The sequence below is a fragment of the Myxocyprinus asiaticus genome, chromosome 3 (assembly GCF_019703515.2).
Source record: "Myxocyprinus asiaticus isolate MX2 ecotype Aquarium Trade chromosome 3, UBuf_Myxa_2, whole genome shotgun sequence".
Taxonomy (NCBI): domain Eukaryota; kingdom Metazoa; phylum Chordata; class Actinopteri; order Cypriniformes; family Catostomidae; genus Myxocyprinus; species Myxocyprinus asiaticus.
In genome coordinates this window covers 60580007-60595819 of record NC_059346.1, presented here as the reverse complement: position 1 = coordinate 60595819, position 15813 = coordinate 60580007, and the positions used below count along the sequence as shown (strand labels likewise).

The following is a 15813-nucleotide window of genomic DNA, read 5'->3' as shown; positions in this document are numbered from 1 at the left end:
CCTCCATTACAGACATATTTGAAATGCAATCCGAAGAAAATTAACACTCCACAAGACCACAACATTTATAAAACTACATTTCAGAGTTAACACATAACATACACCCAACACATTTCATCTGAATGTATCAAACTGCATAATCTATCAAACAGTCATGACATATAATGAAATATTCATGAATGAATTTGGTTACTTATGTTTTTTTTGGTCCAATAGTCCAATTTTAACTGCCCCATCTTTCAATAACAGTTCCTTTGCAAAGCTTGAATCATATTGTGACTGTTTCATAAGCAATCAATGCTGAAATCTTCTGAAAACATAAACATAATACAATACACGGTGATGTTGGGTGCTTTAACCGGCTTCAACAGGCCAAAGCAGAGGCGCTGGGCTTCACATCTCACATTTTCCTGGTTTGTTTACACACAGGACTGCATGTATTTCTCCCAGTCAGTGGCAGCAGCAGAATGAAACTCGTTTTTAAAAGTTGCGCTTGTACCGCTCTTCAAACGTGGCACACATCGCCAGTGTTGTGTGGAAAGGCATCAATACGATCAAAGATGTTTAAAATTTACAAAAGACCAACAATTAAAAATAGCACAGATTGGTGCAAAAACTGTCCAGGATGCCTTCCAAACAGCACAACAGCAAGACAGCGCAGCTGAATGAAACACAACGGGGGTCTTCATTTTAGAGTTGTAACTTGACATCGCGTCTTTTAAAAGTGGCATGAGATGTATGATAACGGTCAAAGCCATTCAACTAGCGCAAGTTTATGCAGAAAAGCATTTAAATCCAGCACATTAAGGTGTCCTATGTAAGTCCACTTTGGTTGAATCTTCCATGACAGGCCCATCTCTCTGCTCTTCACCTGTGTGACTGACTGAGCACCAGTGGGCGGGGCCATGGGTGCAATGACAGAAAAATAAGCGTTGCATATGCAGATGTATTTGGACCTTGTGACGTCACAACTGCTCTCTCATATATACTCAAACATAGACCCACAGATACTGCGTCATTTTTGTATTGACTTCTGTATTTTAGGAAATGTTACTTAAAAGAGCAGCAGATGTTGTCGAGTCACTCTATGGAAATACCCCCAGCAATCAGGTAATCACTAAAATGCAATGATTTTTGTTTTTATGATAAGTTAGATCTGTAAACACAAATATCATATATATTTTAACAAATTATTTAAACAAGTATATTCATTGAACACGTACAATGGGGTCCAAAAGTTTGAGGCCACTAAGTGAAAATGCTTTCATGTTGCATTTTTCTAATTTAATTAAAAAATTGTCATTCGAAATCAGATAATAAGCATAATTTAAATGAACAGCTGAATTAAATAATGTACATGAATTTCAGAATTTCTTAGTATTTGGTATGTTCCCTTTTTTCTTTAATAACAGCATGCACTCGAAATAGCATGGACAAACTTGATTATCCATGTTATCCCAGCATGATTTGACAGTGTTCTAGAGCATCTTGTGTACATGAACTTTTGAAGAAAGACCTTTTGTAATATGGTTAATGTCACAATTTTTTTTTTTAATGGACTAGTGACAATAAAATGGAGCTGAATTTAAAAATGTTCTCATTAATTTTAAATCATAACGTTTCTTTGTTTTAAATTTGACAAAATCGTTTTATTTATTTATTTTTATTTCCAGGTTTAAATGTGATTTTAAATCACAGATATTCAATGTGGTCTCAGACTTTTGGGCCTCACTTTTGTAAAGCATGGATGAAAACTAAAGTAATCTGTCTGTATCCTGTGCATTTTACTAGCTAAAATTTTATAACATTAGTAATGCCACCTAATGTGTCTAGTTTTGTTGTTGTGCTTTGCATTGAATCAAAATGTGTTTTATTTATTTATTTTGGGGTAGGACATTTTGTTGAAACGGGCTGCAGACATTGCTGAAGCTTTGTACAGCGTGCCGCGACCCCACAGCCAGCTGCAGGCCATGCCAAGTTCCCCTGTCCATGGCAGTGTCATGGGCCTCAGCTCCTATCCTACCCAGCTGGGCATCAGCATTGGGGAACCTGGGCAAAACAATAGCCAAGGTTAGAACCCAAAGAAAATTTAGAACTGTTAGTCCCAGTACCATTAAGGGAAGTCTGTTCATGAAGAGTTCTTCCTGATCACCAAATATCCAAATATTTTTATATTGAAAAAATAATACTAGTTACCCTGCCATTCAAAAGTTTGGGGTCACTTGACTGAAATGTTTCTCATGATCTTAAAAACCTTTTGATCTGAAGGTGTATGCTTAAATGTTTGAAATTATTTTTGTAGACAAAAATATTATTGTGCCAACATATGAATTCGATTAATTACAAAAAATGTTTTATATATATATATATATATATATATATAAAGTTTTTGAAATGGATGACTTGGAATGAATAATAAAGAAAAGCAGCCAATAAGTGCCCAGCATAGAATCCCAGGTTGATACCTCAAGAAGTTGGTTGAGAAAATGCCAAGAGTACATGTCTGAAAATTCTAGGCAAAGGGTGACTACTTTGATGATGATAAAATATAACAGTTGTTATTTATTTTTTATTTTTTATTTTTTTTTTTTTTTTTTTTTGTCACAACATAATTCCCATAGTTCCATATCTGTTATTCCATAGTTTTGATGACTTTACTATTATTCTAAAATGGGGAAAAAAATAATAATAAAGAATGAATAAGTGACCCCAAACTTTTGAACGGCAGTGTATATTCTTCCACAACAGTAAAGAAGACCTCATTGGTATTGATTTTTTTTTTATAAATTGGCTGGATTATTAATAGCCTTGTAATTTCTCTCACTTTTTACCAAGGTTACACTCGTAGCTCAAGCAGCTTGTCACCACGGGGCTACCCTTCAGCCTCAACTCCTCACCAGTCAGGTTATGGGTCTAATGGAGGCATGAGTTCAAGTTACGGGGCAGTACCCATGAGTAGTCTGGGTGTTCCAGGGTCACCTGGCTTTAACAGTGCCTCCCCAAACAGCTCTCCATATGGTAGTGAGTATCAGTTTTGATGTCTTCTACTTAACCCTTAAATGCATACCTTGGGTCTTAAGTGACATGGGATGCCAGTTATGCCCCCACCTTTAGTATTCCTCAACTTTTCTCAAAAATAAGTACTATATTCATAAAAATTACTTTGGTATCATGTCGATTTTCTGCGCAACGATGGTGAATGATCAGTATCCCATATGCGTGTACACATACATATTATACATGGTTTTTGTTCATCAAGGTGGCGCTGTTGTTTCAGTGATTTACTTTATTTACATATGACATTGCTATTTGACAAAAAAATGTGGAGGTAAACTATAGCAATTACAACACATGGAGAGTATGCAACCTAGTCTCATAGAACAATGACTATATAACAGTTACTATAACTACATTTTTGCAAACTGAGTTTTACGTGCTGCTTTCTACATTTTGCTGCAGTACTGCAATTTTGCACTATGTAAGATTCAGAAACCCTTGTTATTAATGACACCTGTGGCCGTTAAGTGAACTGCAGCCTGTTGCTCATGCTCGCGCTCGTGCACACACTCCATAGGGTGAGCGGGCATCGGCCAGAACAATGACGTAACATACAAAGAGACTGAACGTGATTCACCGCTATCATGCTGACAGATGAGGCAGCATAATTAAAATTGCACAGTTATGATTGTTTTACTGCAAACTTAAACTAAACTAAAACTACTTATCAGCTAACATTGCATACTGATACACACATACAGCTGCATACTACCGAATTATACCAGACAGTTTACTGTTGCACTGCACTGTTATGTTGCACAGTTGTATGTTTTGTATGTCATATGTTGTACTACGATCAAGAAACCAGCGTATTTGCTTAAATTTATCCTGTATACCTGACTTTTAGTATAAAGAGAAGATCACTGAAATTATTTGAAAGTTACGAAGCAAGGTAGCTTGCAATTCGTCAGCATTAGCAGGCAAGATCAAGTTAGCTAAAATTACACAAATCAATCCTTATGGCACTATATTTAACATGCTTTGCAGTTATGTAAGCTTACCTGTCCAATAAATTTTGATCCCCAAAACCGAACAAAGGTCCCTCCAGGAATCAAATGCCCTGCCGATGTTCACTCTAGTTTTTGCTCGACCATGATCACGTTCCCACTTAGCCAGATAGGATTCAGTAGAAGGCTCTCGGGAGCGAGCATAAACATCACATCCATTGGATTTTCCTGGCAAAACTGACCCGCTACCTTTGCATGAAAATCAGTCCACAGGCTTTAATAGGCAACCTAGGATGTCCGGGAAGGGCTCATTTTTTAAGTTTAAGTGCCATAGAAGAGACACGAAATGACATGGTTGCTTCGGTAAATGTGCTTTTCATCTCGAATTTCGGTTAGGTTTAGGAGTTGGTTAAGGGTCAGGATGTCTCTTTTGTTCACCTCTCATTTATATTTTAAAACATTATCGGTTAGGTTTAGGTGTTGGTTTAGGGTAAGGATATTTGTTTTGTTCACCTCTCATTTATCTTTTAGGACACTATTGGTTAGATTTAGGCTAAAGCTTTGGGTAAGGGAGGTATGTTTTACTAATTAAAACCTCCATATAATATTCACCTTAAAAACCTTGTCTGATTAAACATAATTTCACTTGCTTTTGGCACCCCCACTGGACATTTCACTGGAAAATTGCAGCCAAATGCGTGATGAAGCACGTAATGTTGGTTTTATCATTGCAACTTTACCATTGTCACATAAATTTCATGAGATCAGGTATGATATGGCTATAGCCAGTTGGGTAAGATACTGAAATTCAATAAGTGCCTGAGAAAATACATATTATGTGTTGTGTAGATTAATATGTGTTTGACAGCCAGTTGCGACTAATAAAATGTCAGTGTGGAAGTAATGAATCCTGTTCTATCAGTTGTTGCATCATCTCTTTAATATATGAAAAATAAAACATCAAAATGTCACAGAATGTATTCTATGCTATACGTTTCTAATTGTCTTAAAAATGCTTTGAAAATTTTAGACTCTCTGGGCATTTTGCAGATCCATTTGTGGTAGATATACAAGTCGGGTCGCTAAAAACCCAAGGTATAATAATGTTTTGTTAAACACCCATGCATTTAAGGGTTAAAGTTCCTTTTCTGTAATTTTACAAAGAAGAGATTTTCTGCGATTTGAAAATATTGTTTGAAATGTGAAAATAAGGCACTGAGATAAAAATCTTTTTTAGTCATGCCACCTAGCCCAACTGTACCAGGGTCCAGTTCCTCATCCTCCCTCCTGCCCTTCTCTTCTTTCCCGTCCTCGAACAAACAAAAAAGTGCCTTTGCTCCTGTCCTGAGACCACAAGGTTCCCCTTCACCTGCCTGCCCAACCACAGGAGGAAACAGCTTTAGAGGTGAATATTGCAATATATTCCCAGATCTTCTTTGTAACTTTTCCAAAAATCTTCAAAGTTAAGTTGTCTGTGGGTGATGGGTTTTGCTTTGACATATAACTTTTTTAACGTTTATTCACTTAACAGTTGCGGCACTTTTGCGCATGGTATTTCAGCGCAAAACAAATGTTTGTGTACATTTTCTGTTGATAATGGTAGCAGTAATTCATCAAATAATGATCAAATGATGGAGAGGAGTGTTATAACCTGGCATACATCCAGCTGCGCCGTGTAGTCAAGTGCACTTTTGGCATGTTAAAGAGATGATTCAAGTGTCTGGATCACAGTAGTGGAGTGATGCTGTACAGTCCCAGCAGAGTGTGCCATGATTACGGTGGTCTGCTGCATCTTCCGCTGTATAACGCTCAAAACCAGTCCAAAAGATCGTAACTGTACCATGCAAATAACAATCAGCACAGATTTTACACTGATGCTTGATCTGCATAATTCCTGTTGTGAAAAGGAAGCTAAACCAGCGCAGACAACATGTGCAAACAAACAGTGCTTTTACTAGGCGAAATTCTTTCTTAGTGAAACTCCCCTCAATCAGGATACCTCACTGATAAATTGTCATATTACACAAAAGACCACCATTACTTAAATTCACGGGGCCCAGAAAAATATTTTAATGGGTAAGAAAACACCCTTCCCTCGGGCCCGATTAGTTCACTATACTATGACAACCTCTTAAATGCACAACTTCTTTAACTTTCTAAGACCACAGCGTGACTGCTGTGTGCATTTTCCATTTCCCTTTTTGATTTGTAACTAGTAGCACCTAATAAACATGCAGAAATCTGGACATTTTGTGGACAAAAGCATATGTGGACATCAGGACTAAGCTGTAAAATTTGTAATAATACCAAGCTATAGAATGTTTTTTTTTTATTTATTTTTTTTTTATCAAATTGTTTATTATGTTTCCAGAAGTGTTGGTTATTCATGTTTTAGAGAAATTAGCATAATTAATTCTGATTCAAAGTAATGTCCAGCATCATCCAATCACTGCCATCCATGTTAAAATAAAATTACACATTATAAATTCTGAATCTATGAACTGATTACCATTGTCCCATGTCTGCCAAACATGTTGAATGGTCCAAACATCATCCTAACTCCATATAAAGCCTCTGAAAGCAAAAATTTTCAACTTTTGGATGAACCCAGTGATTCTCAGTGTGGTAATGCACAGTAAATATAGGATTTCCAAGGAAAAGATGCACTAAAGTACACATTAGAGTACATTGTGTTTATCAGTGTGGCGATTCGCGATAAATCGCTCAAACTTTAAAAATGGCATATAGTCTGAAACTAGAGACTCTAATCTTTTGACAAACAGGTTTCAATGTAAAATCTTGATTAGGTTTCTTACCAGATTAATTTTTATTGCCACTTCTGCCAAAGACAAACTCCGCTGTTGTTGGCGCCATGTTGTTTTGTCACATGGCTCCGTACGTCGAAAGTTTTACCCTTTACTGACAGCACAGAGTCTCCTGAACTGAGATCACTTGGTTTAAATTAATTTAAATTATGTGTTGCTTATACCAAATCCAAAATACAACATCCAGGCATTTGTACGCAGGGTCGCAGGATGTTAAACAAATACTGTAAATAAATGTTGAGCTAGTGAGTCTTCATCACCACAGGGCCCAGGACAGCATACCCAGTTGTCCCCTCGTCACCCACTCTGTTGTAATCTCTCAATATCAGTTTCTTGATTCCAGTATAGAACTATAACGAATTATATAGGCATAGTGAAGGAATTGTTCATTGAATCAAATCTAGCAAAACTGTTACTGTATTTAATACAGCGTGTTATTGTCATTTCTTTCTTTTTTTTCAGCAATGACAGGACTTGTGGTGCCCCCAATGTAGAAGATGAGTCTTTACCAACCATAAGCTTCACAGCCAGTGGCCAGAATCAACCTGAGACCAATGCGGCCTCTGCCTCCCACTTATTATAAACCATCCACTTTGGCAAAACACATTGAGGGGATAAACATACTTTAGATATTGTGTAAGATAAACAGTCACAGTCTGTTCACACAAAAGTTTGATGTCTACAAATTCAAAACATTTTTGGGAGCTTTCTCAAAAGATATCCACACCAACCGCCTTTTGGCCTGAACAAACTTGTGTGGATGTCACCAAAGGAATGATGTTTCCTTAGGGGTCTTCCACCCACAAAATGTCAAAAATATGTATACTGTAATCAGGGTTGGGGAGTAACGAAATACGTGTAATGGGAATACGTATTTAAAATACAAAATATAAGTAACTGTATTCCACTACAGTTACAATTTAAATCATTGGTATTTAGAATGCAGTTACATTCAAAAAGTATTTTGATTACTGAAGAGATTACTTTGCATTTTATTTGTTTCATTTAATATTTAGTCCTTTCAGATGGAAAACATTTATACATATAAATGATGCGATGCAAAGTACATTTGAACAGTGGTGAAATACTTATGATGTGTTACATTCATACGAGCAGACAGAGAAGTAAGTTTGAAGTAAGTTTGGAGCAGAAGAAATAGAAATAAACCTTGTGTAAATTGTCAGCTTTACGCTAAGCTAAAATGCTATTTCTAGCCATTTTACATGCACGTTACCAGGCACGATCATATTTTTTTTATCAAGAAAATTCACGTTGGATCATAATTTCTTTTTTTCTAGTAAGACCTTTGATATTAGGGCAAAAATCGTGTTCTTAATATTAATTATAAAAATTCATATAAAAATATCTGAAAATCCTTAAAACAAGATCAGTTTGATTTATCTTGTTTTAGAAACAACACTGCATAAGATATTTAGGTTTTTCAGAGAATGTATTTTTAACATGTGTATTTTGTCTTCCTGTACTTCCTTCCTGTAGTTTTTATAGTCAAAACAAGTGAAAAAAATCTACCAGTGCTGAAGAAGTAATCCAAAGTATTTAGAATACGTTACTGACCTTGAGTAATCTACGGAATACGTTACAAATTACATTTTACAGCATGTATTCTGTAATCTGTAGTGGAATACATTTCAAAAGTAACCCTCCCAACCCTGACTGTAATTTCTTCATGAAATTTAAGACTTACTCTTCCTTGGTCAAGTGCTCAATAGACTCTTACCACAGTGGATGCCAGTAAAAGGGATGGCAGTAGTGTCCAAAGCTTTTACAATGGATTTTCAGATGCTAGAAAAATTTACTGTGGAGATTTTCTACCATATACTGACACAAACATATCCTTAAATTGAAATTGTGTTTTTAAAATGATATATCCAGCATTTCATTTAGAGAAACAGAAAATGTTTATTTAGTTTTAGGTTTATGAACTGATTACCTCATATATTGACTTATTTAAAGACAAAAACTATATAAGTTATATTTTTAGGTTAAGTACTAATATAAGAAACATTGAACTTGTATTTGTATTGTTTTTGCTATTGTTTTGTTATTGATATCTTTTTTTCTTTTTTTTCTGTAAACATTTTAAATGTTGCCATTTTTTATTGGTATTAAAATAGTGGTTGTAGATTTTTACGAGTAAAAGAGTTTCGTTCTTAAATATGTAAACAATATGATTTTTCCCCAACTTTATCAAGAATCAAATCACTTTTATTGTCACACAACCATATACACGAGTGCAATAGTGGGTGAAAGTCTTGGGTGCAGTTTTGAGCAACATAGCAATCATGACAGTGATGAGACATATACCAATTTACAATAAACATCAGATTTACACAACACAATTTACATATCTAATATACACATAATTACACACAACACAATATACAAATAATAATATACAATGTACAGTATACAATACACACAATATAGAATACACATACACACAATATAGAATACACATTTTGCTTGGGGGAAAAAGCTGTCATGAAGTCGGCTGGTGCGGGTCCTGATGCTGCGATACCGCCTGCCTGATGGTAGCAGTGAGAACAGCCCCTGGCTCAGGTGGCTGGAGTCTCTGATAATCCTCCGAGCTTTTTTCACACACCGCCTGGTGTATATGTCCTGGAGGGAGGGAAGCACACTTCCGATGATGTGTCTGGCAGTTTGCACCACCCTTTGCAGGGCTTTGCGGTTGTGGGCGGTGCTATTGCCATACCAGGCAGTGATGCAGCCAGTCAGGATGCTCTCTACAGTGCTGGTGTAGAACCGTGTGAGGATGTGGCGGTTCATTCCAAACTTCCTCAGCCGTCTCATGAAGAAGAGGCACTGATAAGCCTTCTTCACAACGGCCTCAGTGTGGAAGAACCATGTGAGTTCCTCAGTGACGTGAACACCGAGGATCTTGAAGCTGCTGACTCTCTCCACCGGTGCTCCATTGATGGTGATGGGACTGTGTTCTCTGTCTCTTCTCCTGAAGTCCACCACAAGCTCCTTTGTCTTGCTGACGTTGAGGGAGAGGTTGTGCTCCTGACACCAGCGTGTCAGAGTGTGCACCTCCTCTCTGTAGGCTGTTTCATCATTGTCAGTGATCAGACCTACCACCGTCGTATCATCAGTAACCTTAATGATGGCATTGGAGCTATGTGTTGCCACACAGTCATGTGTGTACAGGGAATACAGGAGTGGGATGAGAACACAGCCTTGTGGGGCTCCAGTGTTGAGGGTCAGTGATGAGGAGATGTTGCTGCCCATTCTAACCACCTGGCGTTTGCTTGACAGGAAGTCTAGGATCCAGCTGCACAGCGAGCTGTTTAAGCCCAGAGCCCGGAGTTTCACATCAAGCTTGGAGGGCACTATGGTGTTGAATGCTGAGCTGTAGTCTACAAACAGCATTCTCATAAGTGTTCCTTTTTTCCAGGTGGGAGAGAGCAGTGTGTAGTGTAGATGCAATGGCATCATCAGTGGAGCGGTTGTTGTGGTAAACAAACTGCAATGGGTCCAGTGAGGGAGGCAGCACATAGCAGATGTAAGCTCTGATTAGTCTCTCAAAGCATTTGCTGATGATGGGGGTCAGAGCAACAGGACGCCAGTCATTTGGATTGCTTTGGTACAGGCACAATGTTGGACGTTTTGAAGCATGTGGGGACCACAGACAAGGAGAGGGAAAGGTTGAAAATGTCCGTAAAAACACCAGCCAGTTGGTTTGCGCACACTCTGATGACGCGGCCTGGAATGCCGTCTGGACCTGCGGCTTTATGGATATTCACCTGTCGGAAGGATTGGGTTACGTCCGCTACAGAGACGGAGAGTGAACTAACCTCTGTAGCTTCGGCTGCGAGAGCTCTCTCCGCGAGGGCGGTGTTATTTCCCTCGAAACGAGCATAAAATGTATTTAGCTCATTCGGGAGAGAGGCAGCGGTGTTCATGGTGGAGTTTTTATACCCTTTAAAGTCCGTGATGATATTAATTTCCTGCCACATGCTTCTAGAGTTGGTGGTGTTAAACTGTCCTTCGATCTTGTTCCTGTACTGGTGTTTGGCTGCTCTGATAGTTTTGTGGAGTGCATAACTGGCTTGTTTATGCTCCTCCGTGTTCCTGGAATTAAAAGCGGAGGTCCGCGCATCAAGTGCCGCGCGAAAATCGCTATTTATCCATGGCTTCTGGTTGGGGTAGATCCATGTTGTTTTGGTCAGAACAACATCCTCTATGCACTTTCTGATGAAACACGTTACGCTATCAGCGTAAACCTCGATGTCGTCATCAGAGGCAGACTGGAACATCTCCCAGTCCGCGTGATCAAAACAGTCTTGTAGCGTAGAATCTGATTGGTCCGACCAGCCCTGGATCGTTCTGAGGGTGGGTGCTTCCTGTTTCAGATTCTGCCTGTAAGCAGGCAGAAGCAGAACAGAAGAGTGGTCTGATTTGCCAAATGGTGTGCGGGGGAGGGATTTGTAACCATACCGTTAGGGAGAGTAGCAATGGACCAAAACCCGGTCCCCTTGTGTGTTGAAACTGATGTGTTGGTGGTATTTTGGTGTGACTGATTTGAAATTGGCTTTGTTAAATTCCCCGGTCACAATGAACGCGGCCTCAGGGTGTGCGGTTTACTGCTCACTTATACTCCCATACAGTTCCTTGAGTGCCCGGTCTGTGGAGGAGAGCAGCTGTGAATTCCTTCGGTAGCCAGAATGGTCGACACAGAAGCATGAGAAATTCCAGATCAGGAGAGCAGAAAGACTTGATAGAATGTACAGAAATTGGTTTGTTAGAATGTGTGTACTTCGTTAAGAACAAGTCAACAAGAAAAAACATCACTTTTATATTAAGGTTTATATAGTTTTTCAAATTCTGTTGACCAAAATTATGATATAGTTAGTATTCACCGCTTTCAGATCTTACACTACATTATAGTTGTTATACACTCACCTCCCACTTCATTAGGTACACCTGTACACCTACTTATTCATGCGATTATCTAATCAGCCAATTGTGTTGCAGAAGTGTAATGTATACAATCATGCAGATATGGGTCAGGAGCTTCAGTCAATGTTCACATCAACCATCAGAATGGGGAAAAAATTTGATCTCAGTTATTTTGACCATGGCATGATTGCTGGTGCCAGATGGGCTGGTTTAATGCTGATCTCCTGGGATTTTCACACACAACAGTCTCTAGTGTATAGAGAATGGTGTGAAAAACAAAAAACATCCAGCGAGCGACAGTTCTGTGGGCAAAAATGGCTTGTTAATGACAGAGGTCAGAGGAGAATGGCCAGGAGAATGGCCAAACAATTTAATTTTTTGATAATCAAATAACAACATCTGTTTTATGTGTGCAGGTACATGTTTTGGCATATTCTCACACCTGAATGTGCTTGCAGCACACATAAAAAAAATTATCACCAGACAGACAATGTAATACATTTATTTGAGATGAAGAAAGAATGTCCTGTTGTTGCCTATTGCTTTTCTTTTTTTTTTTTTTTTTTTGGATTTTTCCCCTTTTTCTCCCAATTTGGAATGCTCAATTCCCAATGCACTTTTAAGTCCTCATGGTCGTGTAGTGATTTGCCTCAGTCTGGGTGGTGGAGGATGAATCCCAGTTGCCTCTGCATCTGAGAGCATCAACCTGCGCATCTTATCGCGGGCTTGTTGAGCGCAGCTACTCTGGTAAAATCTACTCTACATCTACTCATTCAAATGGCAATTTAAATGAATGCATCCCAATATTCTGCCCTCTCCTCCTGGGATATGTTACATTAATCTCAGTAATTAGTTCTGTGGTCACTACTCTGACAAGGCCAACAACCTCTGAGTAAATGTGCATGTATGTTTATACAATAAGTTCCATTACCATACCTGCTGAGTCATTGCATTCTATGGACAAAAGGAATTAAATGGGGGTTACGATTATGCCTTTGTGGGTTTAGAGGATAATGCTTTTATTTATTAATTTATTTTAGCTCAATGCCTTTTCTACACTTTTGGCAAATCCTTTATTGAGGTCTATTTTAAGTCTTCCAGATTTGCAGCTTCTCTCAGTGTCCCCTGGGCGTCAGCGGAGTGGGTTGGCAGATGGAACAGACAGAAAGAGGTCCCTTGTGTGTTTCTCAAAACAAATCAGAATCTCTCTCTCTCTCTCTCTCTCTCTCTCTCTCACACACACACACACACACACACACACACGCACACACACACACACAAACTTGTTTTTACATCATTGTGGGGACTCTCCATAAACTTCCGTGCATTTTATGGATTTTATACAGAGCTAATGATAACTTCTATCCCCTAACCCTACCCCTAAACCTAAACCTCACAGAAACCTATCTGCATTTTTACATTCTCAAAAAAACATTGTTTAGTATGTTTAATAATTTCCCACATGGGGACCGCTGGCTGGGCCCCACAAGGTAGGTGATCTCAGGTTTTACTATCCTTGTGGGGACATTTGGTCCAATTTCCCCACAGTGTAGCATAAACATGTACACACACACACACACATATATTATTGGAATATATTATGTTACTATTACTAACCCTTACGAAAATCGAGAGTTCATGGCAAATTCGCCACTGATCATTTTCACATGCAAATGAGCTTTGCGGCAAACTTGCAGCAAAATGTCCATTGTTGCCAAAGGTTTGCTGGAGGTTCACCACTACTGGCGAAGAGCTGCAAACTTCTAGCAAACATTTGCAGAGAATCAAAAGCTAATTTGCATGTGAAAATAACTAGCGGCAAGTTTGTGGCTAGTTTAGATTTTTTGTATGTAGCAGAGATGGGTTGTGTGAAGTGAGAAACTGGAACGCCCAACGGTCAACGGATGTAGAAAGGAAGTCCCACCTTACAGGTAACATCTACCTTTTAGATACAGATTTTGCCTGTCGAGAACACACATGAAAATTAGTTATATGAAAAGGGTTTTTTTTTTTTTTTTGCGTAAAGAAGCACAATTTATGATACAAGTGTTGTCAGATTTGATTTGTCAGATTTCAATAGAAAGAAAAAGTTAGGACGTGATAAAAAAAAAAAAAATTGAAGCACACTAAATGCTCTTTGGAACATTCTCAATCATGCTGGATAACATAGATAATCAGTAAATAAATACATTTGTGTTTTAAATAAAAATGTTTAAAAAAAAGTGATAAATAGAAGTATTATTCACTAGTGGTCCCAGTCTTTTGGACCCTACTGTAAAAATGTATAGGCCTATGTATATAAAATGAACAACAACAACAAAAGAAAATAAATAAATAAAAACAAACAGTGAAAATAATGTCAAATATCTGAACTCTGAGACAACTCAAGTACATGCAATGGCAGACCTAAATTTGGATGAACCAATGTTTTTGTAATTGAAGTCTTAATTATGGTGAGACGGTTGCTGGTTGAGTGTTAAATTTAACAACAGATGGATCTCAAACAATACCAGGGATGGAGGAAAGCCCACAAGCTAATTGACCTAGGGTTTGTTGGGCTATCAATCACCCAGAGCTTTGACTGGCCTTCAGTCTATGGCACTAATGTAAAAGCAGGCCTGCCATAATTTAATATTATTAGCTCTGTTTAATTCACCATCCACAGATGAGCACTACATACAGAGACAGAGGGGGAAGATAGCAGTTGAGAGTGATTGTTGGTCTCACATGTGTGTTTAGGATCAATAGCCTGAAGCACATATGAGATGAACTATACGGAGAGGAATCCTAAAATTACCCATATGAATTACTTTCTACTGTGGAACACAAAAGGTGAATATTTTTAAAGAATATCCTGGTCGCTCTTTTCCATATAAAGAAAGTGAAAGGTGACTGGGGCTGTTAAGCTCCAAAATGATAAAAAAGCACATTAAAATCATCATTAAAATAGTCCATAAATTATCATAAACTTGACTTGTATGCTATATTCCAAGCCTTCAAAAGCCATGCAATAGCTTTGTGTGACATTCTTCCAAAACATTGAAGAAATCTTTAGTCATATAGAAATGAAGTCATGTTTGGAAAAACATGAGAATGAGGAAATGATGACAGAATTTTAATTTTTCAGTCTAGGGCTTTATCCATTGCTGTATAATTTTGACAATTATATCTTCTGTATATTGATGGCTCAAACTGTATGTAATAAAGTAATCTGTCACTCATTTTCCATAAAGTTTCTATATATACAGTATATATATATATATATATATATATATATATATATATATATATATATATATATATATATAATACTGAAACTACATTCAGTGATTCTTGTTGCATGTTTTTGCGAAACTAAATAAAAAACTAAAAAAAACTGATAGTTTATGTGGTGTTATTAAATATGGAAGGCCATATATGAACTGATTATCCATTAATTAAGAGGGGTTGTGGATGTTCCCTCTCATGCATTAATTACATCCTCATTAGCATATCAATTAGATGAATCAGAGATCATGTAATTAAGGCCCAACCAGGAGCACCTGCTGCCTCTGTTTATGTTTGTGTGTGCATATGTGTTTGTGTGTACACTTGCCAATCAATTTCCTCTTTATTTCTTCTTTTTTATTTATTTATTTATTTATTTATTTATTTATTTATGCCTCTGATGGAATTTTTCATATTTAGATAAGATTTTATACAAGTCTATCTTAAAACTCCCCTTCATCAGTGTTAGTGATTTGCATATTAGAAACACTGCTTTTAAAGTACAAATATTTCTAACAAAGATTTACATAAAAAATGTACACAATACTTTAAACTCATCAAAAATACCTTTGAGCAGAGTGTGTTAAGTAGCAGACATAAAATTACTTTTACAATAAGCTAAACCTCCTGAGACCCACGTGTGACTGCTGTGTGCATTTTTTAATTTCCCTTTTTGATTTGTAACTAGTAGCACCTAATAAACAAGCAAATAATTAAATAAAAATAAATAAAAAATAAAAAATTCTAGAGCAAATAGTTTTACTAAAAATTGATAT

The 15813-nt window shown here is 37.5% G+C and overlaps 1 protein-coding gene across 2 annotated transcripts in view; it reads left to right on the top strand.

The window, feature by feature from the left end:
• The window catches only part of LOC127426463 (transcription factor COE2), a 45195-nt gene extending 36442 nt beyond the window's left edge, over window positions 1–8753 (top strand). For both annotated transcript variants that reach the window (XM_051673308.1, XM_051673299.1), the window contains exons 12-16: window positions 1045–1110; window positions 1893–2070; window positions 2836–3021; window positions 5242–5409; window positions 7292–8753. In XM_051673308.1, coding sequence (XP_051529268.1) covers window positions 1045–1110; window positions 1893–2070; window positions 2836–3021; window positions 5242–5409; window positions 7292–7323 — 630 coding nt within the window. In that variant the 3' untranslated portion in view covers window positions 7324–8753. The remainder of the gene's footprint in view (window positions 1–1044; window positions 1111–1892; window positions 2071–2835; window positions 3022–5241; window positions 5410–7291) is intronic.
• Window positions 8754–15813: the final 7060 nt, after the last annotated feature.